The sequence below is a fragment of the Bubalus bubalis genome, chromosome 6, assembly GCF_019923935.1.
Source record: "Bubalus bubalis isolate 160015118507 breed Murrah chromosome 6, NDDB_SH_1, whole genome shotgun sequence".
Taxonomy (NCBI): domain Eukaryota; kingdom Metazoa; phylum Chordata; class Mammalia; order Artiodactyla; family Bovidae; genus Bubalus; species Bubalus bubalis.
Genome location: NC_059162.1, coordinates 98,617,318 through 98,633,442, shown reverse-complemented (window position 1 = coordinate 98,633,442; position 16,125 = coordinate 98,617,318). Strand labels below are relative to the sequence as shown.

The 16,125-nt window shown below is 37.9% G+C and overlaps 1 protein-coding gene across 3 annotated transcripts in view; it reads right to left on the bottom strand.

The window, feature by feature from the left end:
* Positions 1–15,875, bottom strand: part of STIL (STIL centriolar assembly protein) — a 52,856-nt gene extending 36,981 nt beyond the window's left edge. Inside the window, exons 1-8 of one of the 3 annotated variants that reach the window (XM_006051656.3) lie at positions 15,683–15,875; positions 12,330–12,416; positions 8,973–9,080; positions 6,831–6,943; positions 5,959–6,146; positions 4,895–5,142; positions 2,770–2,853; positions 1,345–1,431 (exon numbers count right to left, since the gene is read on the bottom strand). In XM_006051656.3, coding sequence (XP_006051718.1) covers positions 1,345–1,431; positions 2,770–2,853; positions 4,895–5,142; positions 5,959–6,146; positions 6,831–6,943; positions 8,973–9,080; positions 12,330–12,373 — 872 coding nt within the window. In that variant the 5' untranslated portion in view covers positions 12,374–12,416; positions 15,683–15,875. Of the gene's footprint in view, positions 1–1,344; positions 1,432–2,769; positions 2,854–4,894; positions 5,143–5,958; positions 6,147–6,830; positions 6,944–8,972; positions 9,081–12,329; positions 12,417–15,517; positions 15,626–15,682 lie in introns of those variants that run through there. The other 2 variants (XM_006051657.3, XM_044945037.1) reach the window with 2 other exon arrangements.
* Between the last annotated feature and the right edge of the window lie 250 nt (positions 15,876–16,125).

The window sequence follows — 16,125 nt, the reverse complement described above, 5'->3', positions numbered from 1 at the left end:
GAGAAAACAGGCACTCTCAAACACTGTCAGAAAGATTATAAATTGGTAGCCTTTGAAGGGCAAATTGGCAATATCTACCAAAGCTTCCCAGGTGGCGCTAGTGGTAAAGAATCTGCCTGCCAACGCAGGAGATGCAAGAGACATGGGTTCCATCACTGGGTTGGGAAGATCCCTTGGATAAGGGCATGATAACTCACTCCAGTATTCTTTCCTGGAGAATCCCATGGACAGAGAAGCCTGGAAGGGTCTCACACAGTGGGACATGACTGAAGCGACTTAGCATGCACCAAAACTTAAAATTATATGCTATTTCACCCAGAAAAAAAAAACACTTTTAGGTATTTATTCTACAAATATACTAGTATCTGCACACAAAGATGTACAACACAAAGTTATCTGCAAGCAGAAGGAGCAGTTTTAAAAATGTAGTATCTATTATTTACTATTCAGTTGTAAAACATACGTGTTAAATCTATATGTGCCAAGATTTAGTAATGATCTCTAAGTTATAATGACATAAAGAAAAAAGCAACAGAGAAAAGGGTGAACAGTGTGATATCATTTTTGATTTAACTTTTGTAGGTCAGGAAGGGTGATATTTGTCTATGCTTCAAGAAGGAAGCAATCCTTGAACAGTGGTTGTCTGTGGGGATAGGGTATCTGGGGAAATGGGGTGGAAGAGACATTTTTATTATGCATCTTTATGTATGTCTGATTTATTGTCATATACTTGCACTGGCTTTCCATTAAATTTTCTTTTAAGTGCATTACAGCCTCCAAAGCAGACAGAAAGAGAATATGAAATTTTCATTTAATAGATGAAAGTAAGAGGCAAATCGTGGTATCATGTACAAAATAAAATGAGGAAGTGAGATCAGAAAGTTTATTACTTCCAAAGCTTATACTTTAGTTCCAAGAACATTAAACTTCAAGTGTTTAGGGTACTATCAGTAGCACTGAGTAAATAAAACACTTGTAAGGTAAAAAAATTCTAACTTATTATCATCACATCATGAAAATTAATGAATGAAAATTAATCTTTTTTATAAAATAGAATGCTAGAGTAGATGATCCCAAGGGTTTTTTTCCCTCCACTCATTAAAAATGTATCTTGTGTGTTACAGTACTGTTGTTAGGCAAGTGAATTTCTTGATATTTCCAAGTTTAGCACAACATCATCTTTTTTGTCTGGTTTTATTCCTATTTAATATAAGGTTTGTTTTCCTTGGTGTGTTTGTTCTTCTGGTTTGTAAATAATATAAAAGGTTAAGGCATTACATGAATCTTAAATGATACCAATAAAACATGAGTAGAGGAAAAGATCAAAATAAAAATATCACTTACCTTTCTTGAATAGAAGAACTGAACATGTATCGCAAGCAGCAGGCCCATACCTGAGGACTATAGATGTGTATAATTCCAGACAACCAGCTAAAACAAAAAATAGAAATTAAAAACTATAGTCATTTACAAATTAGTATTTAACATCCTTTAGATTATGTTCTTCTCAAGGTAATGTGGCAGAGATTCTTGGCATTCACCAGGAATAGATTAAAGGGCTCATAATTAAGAAATCTATGAACATTAAACCATGGTGATAATTAAAGGGAACACTATAGATATAGCTATAACTATAGATAGATACTTATAGAGAGAGCACTACTTTCTGTCCTTTTCCACCTGACGTGGTAGTCAAATGGTGAGAGAGAAAATGGTTAACAACAGAGGTGAAAACAAGAATTAATCAATTAGCCTGCACTAGAAAGAATATTTTAAAATAAGGGAGGATGAAGTTAGCAGCCTAAAACCACAGTTATTGAAAGGACTGAATTCTATAAATATATAGGGTAGCCTGAAACACAGAAAATTCTTAATAGATACTCATTGAGCAGGACCAACACACAGCCACTACCAGGACCAGAGTGAACAGACAGTAAGTAGATTTCACAGTCCACAAAACATTTGTGCACTCTTATTTTTTAACTCTGCATGTACCATTCCCACACATGGGTTCCTTACCCCAGCAGTCCTTCCTTCTATTGGCCACACACTTAAGGTCCAGCTCAAGTTTGCCTTTCCCCTAACATCTCTCTTAAAAACAGCAATAGTGCTCAGTCTAAACTGTTTATTTCATAGTAAATTATAAATTCCTTGAGGAGCTTTAAATCCCAACACAGTATGAAACACAAGACTATGTATAGGGTAAGCACTCAATAAATGCTGAATTAAGATAAATTTCTGACTGAATAATCTGCCAAAATGTCATTAACCACTAACTTGAAAGAGACAGCCATAAATACTGAGAATTTCTGGAAAATTGCCTGGCATTTTAAACAATGTTACATTCTGAGTCCTGGATTCTTCAAATTGCCTTAAGGACTGGAATAGTGAGTAAGGTTAAAGAAACAGGGCTCTAGGGCTTCAGCTTCAACCAGAAGAATTCAGCTTTGTTTTATATACTAGAATTCTTCCTAAGACTGGACAAAAATCTTGCTTTAATTGGTTCAGCTATTAAAATAAGAAAGCTTAAGCATCATTGGCATTCATGATTTTATAAGGTAAAAGTGAAAGTTGCTCAGTTGTGTCCGATCTTTTGCGACCCCATGGACTGTCCATGGAATTCTCCAGGCCAGAATACTGGAGTGGGTAGCCTTTCCCTTGATCCAAGTATTAATGACATATTCATAGTACAAATGATTCAAGTGTTTATCATATATATTTAAATACATATATGGCCGAAAAGGTTTTTATAAGTAATGCAATACTTACATTCCCACTAATGGTAGAGAATAGACCTTGGGATCAGATTCCAGCAAAAGTAATAGCTTGCGTGTCTCATCCATCGTGAGATATCTAAACACGAGACATTCATATAAAAACAATTGGAACTATGTACTTTACCTAAAAGAGAATCATCTGAGTGCCAAAGAAGTATATTTTAGGCAGAGAAAAGGATTCGAATGAATAATTTCTCTCACATACACACAAAGAAAAGAGTTCAAAGTATAAAAAAAGACTCCAGCAATTCCAAGGACAAAATAGAACAGATTTAATATCTTAAAATTTCTATCTATCTATTAAAATGGTCAATGAAGATTACACATCTTTTGAAAAAGCTTGCTCTGAAAGTGTCAACTTTTTAAAAATCAAAAGTATTAAAATCAAGGCTGACAATTTCAGAACCAAATAGATTTCCCTGCGAGAAATGAACTTCCTGCTGCTGGAAGTGATCAAGCATCCAGGTGACTTGACAAGATTACAACAGATGTGACTTGTCAATGAAGGACACTGAATTAGGTGAGCGGTATTCAATCTTCCTTGTACTATAGTCCTCCAACTGCTATCAAAGAATTTTGCAAATCATGATAGAACCCCAAAGCTCACTTTTCCCTAAAAGGACATTATACTACATTTATACTATGTTATTGTACTTATTTACTGACAATAAGTTTTAAGAATATGATAACTACAGTACAATTGTCAAGAGTTTACTGTTATGGCTTTAAAACACAAAAGTAAAAACAATTCCATTTGTGATGTAAAGTCTTGACAATACCACAGAATGATACATTTTATTGCTATAATAACCTTAAAACACAAAGATGATGAATTTATCAAACCATGATGATTAAGCCAGAGTTGGCAAGAGTTTTACATTAGTAAAGTGACACTTAACACCTGCTTTGAGAGCTCTGTTGCCTTGACAACCTGATAAATTTCTGCTTCACTACTAGATGGTCACAGATATTAAAGAAAATAAACTAATTTTTTGGTTAATTTTAACACACATTTCTGTGTCCCCATTGAGAAGCACTTTATTACTCCAAGAGAATTTAAATGTTCAATTTAGTTCAAACATTTAAAAATCACTATGACTTTTGACCATTCCATCCTTTTGGAACACTTTTTCCTTCATGCCACTACAACCAGAAAGGTGCTCTGATCAGTATGCAGGCATTTTCTTTGCTATTTCAGGGACACTCAGAGAAGAAAAACCTTTTCCTTATCTTTTTTTGAAGAGGCATTTTTGGTAGACGAGACTTGGAGTTGAGTTTACCTTGCCGAACAGTTTCAGCTCTGGAGACCTAACAGGAACTAGGGTGGAGTCAGTGGGAAAGGAAGCCAGAAAGGAATTGCTTAGACTTTAAAGCAGTGGGTGCTTACATTGTCTGACCTAGGTCAGCAGACAATGGTTAAAGAAAGTGGATGAGGATTCAGGGAAGCAGCCCTGCTGAGGACCAGAAAGCAAGCAATTTGGCATGTATTTCCTAAGAAACCAAGAGTGGTGGATAGGAGGCTAGAGAGGATGCTGCTGCAGCCATGTGAGGAAACTCCACCCTCAAATGGTTGACAATTTAGGAGGCAAGAGTATGTAACATTTTAATTTAATTATCTCCTTTATCTGCTGTGCTCATTATCCACAAGTAAAACTGCATATTACAAATAATTCTCTAGCCTCCATCAGGCTCATTATCAGAAAAATAATTAATTCAGCAAAAATTAACAATTTTAGGGACTTCCCTGGTGGTCTAGAAGCTAAGACTCTACACTTCCAATGCAGGGAGCCTGGGTTTGATCCCTCCTCAGGGAACTAGATCCCACAAACTGCAACTAAGAGTTCACATGGCTCAACTAAAGATCCTTGCTGCCGCAACAAAGATTGAAGGTCCCATGTGCCAAAACTACCACCCAGTGTAGCCAAATAAACAAGCAAAAAAAAATTAGCAATTTTTTAAAAAATTAACCACTTTATCACCTTCCTTGGTTATTTTCTAGCCATCACATATCAGGCATGTAAACTGACTGAACAATTATTTCATATTACTTGAATAACATGAAAATATACTAATGTGACCAATATTTAAAATTTTGGATGACTATGTCTTTTACTTACCCATATTTATAGGTACCTTGAACTTGAGAAATATTCAGATTACTGCTCAAATTCCTTGCTAGAGCTGTTGGAATGATGGGGATGGGTTTCACAGGTGTGCACTTAAAGGTGTTTGCTAGAGTTACTGCTGCCCAATCCAAGTCGAAATCCACAATGTCCAAACTCTCCTTGGAAGTGATATGAGCTCTCAGGGCAAGTAGTTTTCCACAGTCCAAGGACTCTTTGCTACACACATGATGCTGCAGAGCCTGAGCAATCAACATCACACGATTATTTTAAAATTTTGAAATCTGTACACATCTCTAAAGGATTTGTTTCATATATCTTGCATTAACAAAAAAATTTCTGATTTGCAATATTTCAATTCTTTTATTTCTTCCATGTGACCAGAAGGTTACATGAAAAATGATGTTAAATCAAATAAGATTTACTATACTGTACAAGATTTTCTATACTCCATCTATATAAAGAAGTCCATTCCTCTTTGATTATGTTCTTATTACCCCAAATGGTCAAGTTAGTTCTTCCTCTGTAGTTGCTCATGTACACTGTCCTTTCTGGTCTCACTGCCACCACTCTACTATAGGCAAATACATCCCTGACTATTGCAAGGCCTAACTATTCTGACTCTATTCAGCCTGCCCTATCACATTAATCATCCTTGATTTAACAGTATTTCCTTTTCAGAAATTGTCAATGAAAAACACAGCCCATTAGACAAAGTTAAAATTCCTTAGCTTGGCAGACAGGGCTCTCTCTGATCTAGACACACTAGTTCTGAAGTCTGACTGCCCACAAATCCAGCAAAAATCTCCACCCTCAATGTTATCCTTTGTACTTTGCTGTCTTAGTCATGTTGCTTCCTCTTCCAGAATGCTACCCATGTTATCCACCTACAATTTCCATCCTCAGAAACTACAGTTAATTGCATTTTAGGTCAACAATCATTTAGTCAGAAATTTTTATGAATATCTATTAAATATGGGTTTATTAAAATACAACACAGTACACATAATTTGATTCTTTGCTGAATTAGGAATAATCACATTATCAACAAATCTTACCTTGAAAGATGAATTAAAGTCATCTGCATTGTGAGTTATTATTTCTCTTGAACAAAGTCCTTGAGTATGAATTTTGCATGGGATTACAAAGTCCCCAGGAAGAGAAGCAGTAGGGATTCTTTCCAATAATTCAGGTACCTCTCGCCCAGGATCAAAACGATCTATTGTCAATGTCATACTTTCTTCATCTGTAGAACAAAACAGCAGTTATTATGTGTGCATGCATGCTCAGTCACTAAGTCGCGTCTGACTCTTTGTGACCCCATGAACTGTAGCCTGCTAGGATCCTCTGTCCATGGGATTTCTCAGGCAAGAATACTGGAGTGGGTTGCCATTTCCTCCTCCAGGGCATTTTCCTGACCCAAGGACTGAACCCATGTCTCCTGCATTGGCAGGCGGGTTCTTTACCACTGAGCCACTAGGGAAGCCCAGCAGTTATTATTTAGAACGCCAATTATGAAATGTGAAATCAACCAAGCAAGCCCAGATTATAGGAAAGCATTTTGTTCATACTAACAGTACATTAAACTCTCATTTTAAATTTAAAAAAAAAATTTTTTTTTAACTTTTTATTTTGTATTGTGGTATAGCCGATTAACAAGTAATATGATAGTTTCAGGTAAACAGCATAGGGACTCAGCCATACATATATATATGTAAACTCGCATTTAAAAAAAATAACTTGCATATATATTCATCAACATGACCAGACTGCAACGTCTATGATAAGCAGTGTCAACTTTAACTCATCTTCCTAACATTGGTATACAGGAAAAAAAGAAAAAATGGTCAAAGTATATTACAATAATTGGCTGAAGCAGTAAACACAGAGTCTATTATAGTCATAAAAATAATTTTTCAAAGTATGTTACCTTCATCTACTGTGACAGAACCAAGTAAAAAGCATGGCAAGTTGTTTTTATTCTGTTTAGCGTGACGACAAGCAAGTCGAATGGTCTTTTCAGTTACCACAAGCCTTGGATTTCTGAAAAATAACAAGCCTTTTATGAATGTGATGGATCTGATACCTAAAAAATCCTTCTGTAGTGAAATGTTGCCTAAGGTACTATATATATCTTTTAAAATGTACAGAAAGATCACTTCTGGGAAATCCTAGGGTCAAAGGCAAGGTGTAAGGAGGGCTGCCTGGAAAGCAAAACTGCAATGAGCAGACACTGAGGTTACAGTTATTCTTGAGGCATTTGCTTAATTTTATGAACCACAGCAGAGATCAAGAAACTATGAGGTCTCCTATTTTTGTAAATAAACTTTGATTGAAATAGTCACATCCATTTGTTTACATATTATCTATGAACTTCAGTTACCAGCATTGCTGAATACAAAATGTAAATACAATTCACATGCTTAAATATCAAAAGGACTCTAAAATATGAACAAGGAACAAGATGCTATTATAAAAGACCAAATTTATTATTCTATAAACTATGTATATATATTATAAATTACCTTTCACATGTATAGTATATACATTTAAAAACCTAAATGAACAGGTTAAATGGCAACTAAAAAGTAGCACAGCTGAAGAGTAAATTAGGAGAGCTGAAGAACAAAAGAAATACTCAAAATGTAGCACAGAAAGATAGCAATAGAAAACATAGGTTAAAAGACATGTAGAAAAGAATCAACAGGTCTAACAAATATTTAACGGAACTTCCACAAGATATTGTTTAAAAAATTATTTATAGTAATCATTGCCTTACATATTCAATGATATCAGCCTTCTCTGCCAACTAGTTTAAAACTTAAAAACTTTTTGACATGTAATTTCCTTTAGTTCCTCTATTCAGTTGATCACCAAATGCTATAAAATGTTTCTTCAAAACACCTGGTTTCATCCTTTCCTCTTGGTCTCAATGCTGCTACACTGCTCTAAACCCTTATAATACCTAACATTTATTGACTACCTCTTATGCCCAAGCATTGTGCCAACTGCTGCTTTAAAACCTGTCTCATTTAATACTTATAAGAGCAGTATGAAACAAGTGTCACAGTCCCATTTTATTTTAGTTTAGTTTGGCTGCAATGGTCTTTGTTGTTTTTTTGCACTGGCTTTCTCTAGTTGTGGTGAGCAGAGACCCCTCTGCTTGGCAGTACATGGGCTTCGCGCTGCGGCAGCTTCTCTTTGTCGCAGAGCACAGGCTCCAGGCGTGCGGCTGCAGCACGCAGACTTGCGGGCCCTGGAGCCTGGGTTCAGTAGTTGTGGCGCACAGGCTTAGTTGTGCCATGGCGTATCGAATCTTCCCGCATCAGGGATCGAACCCTGTCCCCTGCATTGGCAGGCAGATTCCTATCCACTGAGCTACCAGGGAAGTCCCCCATTTTATAAATAAGGAAACTGATCCTTGGCTACTTTACTGAGGTCACTTAATAAGAAAGGGTAAATCAGGATCTGACCCTCCAGAAGTCTGGCTCTAGTTTAACACCTTAAATCACTATGGTATAAATCTATCACTTAGATTACAGAAAGCCATCTCCCGCTTAGGGCTGACTCTAAGCTCTCCCCACTATGATCTATCCTTCTTAGAACTCTGCTTTTAACAAGTAACTCTCTTATATACAATATTTCAATGGATCTCTATTTGCTATTACTTGAAGCCTAAGCTTCTATGTCTTTCTTTCACAATCCTGGTCATAACTCTAATATTTTACATTCCTTTTAAATGGTCTATCCACTCAAAATCAGTTCAATTTTCTCAATGTTATTCAAATACCATGCTGAAGTATGATGAAAAACTCAGTTTCTATTATATTTTGCTTCTTGAAGTCCTATAATACTTAGTACCTTAGATTTACAGAATATTTTAACTGTGAAATTAGGACTACTTCTCAAAATCATAAGGAACAGGTTTAAGAAGAAGTAGAAAGAATATTTTGCCTCAGGGGAGCCTAGATGGAAACGTTAAAAAAATAATTATTCATAGTAACCACTGCCTTACATATTCTTTAGATTCCTGTTTATACTGGTTTAATTTGAAAATAGAAGCATCTTCTACCTGTAGTAACGGAGATGTAAGTAGATGAAATCTCCAATTGGCACTGGGTTCCAAAGTGCACATTTTGATGGAGGAAAATAGAAAGGCACCATCCTGCTTGAAGAAAACCTTAAAAAAAAACCAAAGCACAATGAGAAACAGACAAATCTTACAAGAAACAGTTTAAATAACAGGGCTTTTCTGATTACTTTTGTAACTTTAGAAGATGTGAAAAACATTTTTAAAAAGTAAAAGAAAAATCTCTTGTAACTCTATCAAGTGAATAAACACTCAAAAGTTACCTCCTTTTTTTCCTATTCACATATACATTTATATACACATGAGCCTTTTAAAAAAAAACTGAGTATAAATTCTATAAAATCTTCTTTAAGTAACAGAAAATGAATATAAACCATGAATTTAAATTTTAAATTAATATCTGTCTTTCTGAACTAATTTCAGGGTAACACTTAAAAAATTATGAAAAACACAAAACCTTTTCAGGGCTTTTAAACTTGGTATTTTAGGCCCTGTCACATGAGGTCTTTTCTTTTTGCAGCATCACATGGCATGCGTGATCTTAGTTCCCTGACCAGTGACTGAACCTGTGCCTCCTACAGTGGAGTCTCAACCACTGGACTTCCAGGGAAGTCCCACACATATTTTAATTACTGAAGCACCAGAAAAACATCAATAATTCCTCAACAAAGATCATGCAAGCAACATAAAGCAATGTTAAACCATATAGAGTACCATCACAGAGTTTTTATTTTGTATAAGTGAGTAATTTGAGAAAACTACAATAAGAAAAATAATGCAAAGAAAGGACTAGGAGAAAATATCAGCTAAAGTCACATGTAATTAAAGCAAGAAAGCTCTGACAGTGAGCTACCTACAAAAGTGCATTTGCATGGTGGTAGACTATTAAATAGTTGAATTGAAAAAATATTTATCATATCACACACTAAGAATATCTTGTTCTAGATCTTACTTTCATGTATCACCTGATAAAACTTACCAACTAAAATACTGGCCCCAGTCATCTGCTATGATGATCCATAGATCATCACAGATCCACAGATCATCTGCTATGTACCAGGCATCCTACTAGGCACTTTACATGTACAATATTTCTCACTAAAACTTTCTCAGACACTTAATTGTCCACTTTAGAGATAACAAACTCCAACTTCTACAACTTGATACAACAACTAAGTAGCAGAGCTGGAATCTGTATCTAAGTGTGGCTGATTTCAAAGCTTGTACTACTAGAGGCTGAATGATGTAATGCTTTAGACCATGGTTCAGTCTAGCTCTACCACGATCTTAGCTGCTGCTAAGTCACTTCAGTCATGTCCGACTCTGTGTGACCCCACAGACGGCAGCCCACCAGGCTCCCCCGTCCCTGGGATTTTCCAGGCAAGAACACTGGAGTGGGTTGCCATTTCCTTCTCCAATGCATGATAGTGAAAAGTGAAAGTGAAGTCACTCAGTCGTGTCCGACTCTTAGTGACCTCATGGACTGCAGCCCACCAGGCTCCTCCATCCATGGGATTTTCCAGGCAAGAGTACTGGAGTGGGATGCCATCGATCTTAGCTATGTGCTTGCAAATCTTTATAAGGATTTTTAATCTCTTTATTTGAAATAAAGACACAATCTGAAATTAATAAATTTGTTTAGGGACTTCCCTGCTGGTCCAGTGGTTAAGACTCTCAGCTCCCAATGCAGGAGGCCCAGGTTCAATCCCTGGTCAGGGAACTAGATCCCATATGCTGCAACTAAGACCTGGTGCAGCCAAATAAATGAATAAATATTAAAAAAAAAAAAAAAAGAAATTTGTTCAAAGTCACAAAGGTAGTTAAGTGACAAATTGTCAATTTATCTATGTCTCTACATCTAATATATTTATTATTTACCAGTTGGAGAGAGGAAGAATGATTTAAGGGTTAAAAGCAAAGCCTGGCTATCAGCTGCTTAGGTCTTTGATTTTCGAACCTGGCTTCAAAATTTGCTGGCTGTGTGACCATGATCCAATCAATGTCTCTGTGCCTGAGTTTCCTCAACTGTTAAACAAAATAATATCAGTATCTCCTGGGAGAGTTATAGTGAATACTTATTAAATGAGTCAATATATATAAAATGCTCAGAAAAAATCCTGGCTTACAGTAAGTGCTCAATGTTAGCTACTTCTTTTTGTTGTAAGTCGTCCATTTCTTTTCGCTGTAAGCAGTAGTGCAGGTTTAAAATCCAACCTGCACTACTTTAGGTTTACTTCCTTATAGTGCACAGTAGAGATCATTTCAGCTTTAAATACTGGCTATACCAGTTACCAACTGTGTAACTTGGGGTTGGTTAAGATCTCTATGCTAGTTTCTTCATTGAAAAAAAAAAAAAAAGAGGGGGATAATAACAGTACCCATTCCTCATGGGTTTGTTGTGAGGATTAAATAAAAATAATGTATGCAAAGTGCCTATTAGCACAGAACCTGGTTGTTATTAATTTTTTCCTTAATCTGAGAAGAACAAAGGCTGATAAAGTTTCAAAGAATAAGAGGTAGCAACAGGAGAGAACAGAAGGGCCAAAATTAAGCAAAAGGAATATGATAGCCTCTTTGGGTCATGTTTCCCATTGTCTTCATCAAGAACATCTGGCACAAAGAAAAATAACGCAGAGAATAAAGGTAACTCATGGATGCAATTCTAGTTTAGAAGAAAAGAAATTTACACGTCAGCAATAATTGTTCTTCTCAAGGGGGAAAAAAGAACAATGAATGATCCAAAGAGCCAAATAACTCAAGCCATTTTGCCTGCTCCTCAAAGTAGTGACAGACTGAGAAAATTAGGAGACAGGTGGCAAGCTCCTCCTCCTCACACCACATTGAGTGGGAAAAGGCTTCAGTACATTCAGCGTGAAATTTTTCCCATCAAATAATTAGAGTTTATAAGAGGGAAGGAACTCAACCGCTTTGCCATTTGTCTAGGATGTAAATAAATGTGTATGTGATCTTTAGCCTCAAAAGTTCAGGTACTATTTTTCATCAATACAAAGGCCCTCTGTGAAACTAAAATAAGGAAAGGAGGAAATGAGACTAAGATTTACTGAGTGCCTACAATGTCCCAGACCCTTTAGTTTAGTAGTCTTATTTAACCCTTCACAATAACCTTCTGATAGAGATTACTGTCCCCAATTTACAGATGAGGAAATTGAAGCTTAGAGAAGTTAAATAACTTGATCATGGTCACCTACCTAATAAATGGTAAAGCTGGGATATGGACCCAGATTTTCCTGATTCTAAAGATTATTTTTTTCTCCTCTCTTCCAACCCAAATTATGTGAGTAACTGTGAAAAGCGCATTCTGTAAAAATATTTCTATACCTGGTATTCATCTGGGGCCCTGCAAGAGGATATGTAGACTCCATGATAGTTGGTGAATGATTTATTCAATTTCACATGCTCAGGAACCTAAAGAAATAAAAGAGAATATTACTAATGAGTGACAAAAAAATAAAAAGAAACATGATTTAACCACATATTAGCAAAATAACAGACGAAATTAGGTTACTTATATGAAGTGTCTTCATCCATAGATGAGTAAGATAAAGTGCTTATGAATGCTGATCACTTTCATACTTTATAGTATTCGGCCTATAAATTAATGTTAATATTTATTCTAGGCAGCAAATCCCACCAACTATCTATTTATTAAGATTCTGCACCAAGATCCTTGGATTAATTTAGTGAGCTGGGTAGGGCAGGTAGTATTTAATACATGAGATTTTAACCAAAAGCTTCATAATAATCAGAAAACCACAAAACAGCAAATAGGAACAATTTGGGCTAGATATTTATTTGGTCTATAATAAAGTCAACAAATTTTCAAGCTTGTGGAGATAGGAGACAAATACTGCATACCCACAAACTAACTTGTATTAGTGCCAAGTCAGTGGTCTTTTCTTGGCTCCTCATATATTCTCTGGGTAATCTCATCCACTCCCATTGCTTCCGAAGCAAACATACCAAACTTTCAGTTTCTGCCTCTCTTCTAAGTTTCAAGTCTGTATTTCTAATTGCCTACTGGATTCTTGTTGCTGTTTAGTCACTAAGTCAAGTCTGACTCTTTGCAACCCTGTAGACTCTAGCCCACAAGGCTTCTCTGTCCATGAGATTTCCCAGGCAAGAACACTGGAGTGGGTCCCCATTTCTTTCTCCAGGGGATCTTCCCCACTCAGGAATCAAACCCTAGGTCTCCTGCATTGCAGGCAGATTCTTTACCACTGAGCCGCTGGGAAGTCCTACCCATTGGATATCGACATCTAAATATTATAAAAGCAAAACACAGACCCCAAAGTCCTTTCTTTACAGCTCATTATTTGCTATGTTCTTTTATCAAATCTTAGAGTTAGAATCTTTAGGCCCTGTGTATTCTACTTCAATCCTAACAAAAAAGAATTGTTTAAAATCAAGGTAAGGAAGGAGAGAGTTATTCATTCTGGTGCAGAAGTCATTCAGAAAAATTTTTTAGTTAAAGTCAGAATCTGGAAATATTTACAAAAACCAAATCCTATTTAAAGTACCCTTGTAAGGTTGATAAAATGTCCCTCTTAGAGGTATCTGGACTTCATGCAGCTTCTATGGAATGCATGTTTTAGACTTTAAAGTCCTTCTATGCTACTTGATTGTCACGGACAACAATATTCAGATTGATAGTTGTAACTTTCAGAAGTAATAAAGTGCCGTTTTTCTTTATTAAACAAGTCTTAAAACTCCTTATCTGTCTCTTCTTCCTTTATGCATTAAGATAAATCAAAAATGTTGACCTATTATTTCTCATTTCAAAAAAAACCCATAGGAGACAGTTAATTGACAGTAACACACAAGCAATTAAAGCTAGTGTAGTGAAAGTAAAATCATGTAACACCTATACCTAGCAAAACATATTCTCCCTGGATAATGGCATAGTTGTGTATCAAATGGAAACCATCAAGTCATCCATATCTCTCCTTTCTCCCTCTTCCCCAATATAAACTGTCTTTCTATCTCCACTGCCTCAGTTCCTGACTTTATTAGCTCTCACCAGATTTACTGAAAAGTCTCCACAGTGCTACCAGAAGGGCTGCCTTTGTGCTCAGTCAAAAAGGGTTGAAAAGCATTAGTTGCTTAGTCGTGTCCAACTCTTTGTGACCCTAAGGACTGTAGCCAGCCAGGCTCCTCTGTCTATGGAATTCTCCAGGCAAGAAAATTGGAGTGGGTAGCCATTCCCGACCCAGGGATGGAACCTGGATCTCCTGCACTGCTGGCAGATTCTTTACCATTTGAGCCACCAGGGAATTACTGCTATATAAATCTGACCAAGTTATTCTCTGGCTTAAAGAGTTGATGGCTCTTCTTTCAATTCAGTTCAGTTCAATCATTCAGTCTGTCCAACTCTGTGCAACCCCATGAACTGCAGCACGCCAGGCCTCCCTGTCCATCACCAACTCCCGGAGTTCACCCAAACCCATGTCCACTGAGTCGGTGATGCCATCCAACCATCTCATCCTCTGTCATCCCCTTCTCCTCCTGCCCTCAATCTTTCTCAGCATCAGGGTTTTTTCAAATGAGTCAGCTCTTCACATCAGGTGGCCAAAGTATTGGAGTTTCAGCTTCAACATCAGTCCTTCCAATGAATATTCAGGACTGATTTCCTTTAGGATGGACTGGCTGGATCTCCTTACAGTCCAAGGGACTCTCAAAGAGTCTTCTCCAACACCACAATTCAAAAGCATCAATTCTTCAGCATTTAGCTTTCTTTACGTCTTCTTTCAATGTCCATCCAATTGCTCAGTCGTGTCCGACTCTGTGACCCCCATGGACTAGCCCGCCAGGCTCTTTTGTCCATGGAATTCTTTAGGCAAGAACACTGGAGTGGGTTGCCATTCCCTTCTCCAGGGGATCCTCCTTGACCCTGGGGTTGAACCGGGTCTCCTGATTTGCAGGCAGACTTTACAGTCTGAGCCACCAGGGAAGCTCCGGCTCTTCTACAGAATAAAGGACTTTCAGAACCTGGCCCCATCCTATTATCCCACACATCCCTTCACTCCTACATCACATTCAGTGGATACTGGCAGTATCCACGCACACCTACTGTCCCTTTTATTTGGAAGGCCCTGGTAAACTCTCATCATCCTTCACAATCCAATCCGAATATCAACTCCTCTGTGAAACCGTCTCCTAGATACCATGGTGGTGTTACTACCGACTGTGTTCACACCCACAGCATTTTCACGCTTTGTTATTTATAAATCACTTCCAGCCGACCACGAACTTTAAACGTTAACCGATCCCTTACTATGTAGCTGGAGAAGGAAATGGCAACCAACTCCAGTAATCTTGCCTGGAGAATTCCATGGACAGAGGAGCCTGGCAGGCTACAGTCCATGGGGTTGCAAAGAGTCAGGCAAGATTGAGCAACTATCACTCATTACTATGTAGCTGTCCGAGCATACTGGGCTTCCGTCCAGATATTTTTACAGTAAAAACTTTATATGACAGCATGTTATCGATTGAAATCTTTGTTCACATACCTAAGTACAAATGATTCCCAAGGAATTCATCGTCCCGATTCCCTTTGCGTCATTAGTCCAGGCTCCTAGTCCGCTGAACCCAACACAGGCAGCAGAGTGTTGCCCACCCTCGTCCCCCAGGCTCGCAGAGGCCCCTCGGGGGAACTGAAGCACAAAAATACTCACCGCAATCTCCGGCGAGTTGAGGTTCGTGTGCTGGGCCGGAACAGAGTCCCAAGAAAACCTCTGCCAACTCGCCCCGCCTCTGGGACGTTGAGGGTCGCGGGAACCGGGGCGGCAAATACAAGCTCGCGAAACCGAAGCCCGCGCCACGCCTGCTGACTGGTCGGAAGCCCAACCCATCAGGGAGAAGGGGCGGTGCCGGACTTGACACTCCCGGCCTCCGCGACGCTATGGTGCAACAGCCAATCAGCGCCCTGCACCAGTCCGACGCCGACCAATCCTAAACCTCCGTGGAGAAAGAAGGGCGCCACCCGCGCTCCTGGATCAGATTCCGGAGGATTTAAACACTTCAATTTCGTCAACGGTTAAGTTCCGGGGTGGGGCGGGACTTGCGCACGCGCAATGAAAAAACCCCGCCGGGCGGATGAGATGGCAGAGGAAGCCGG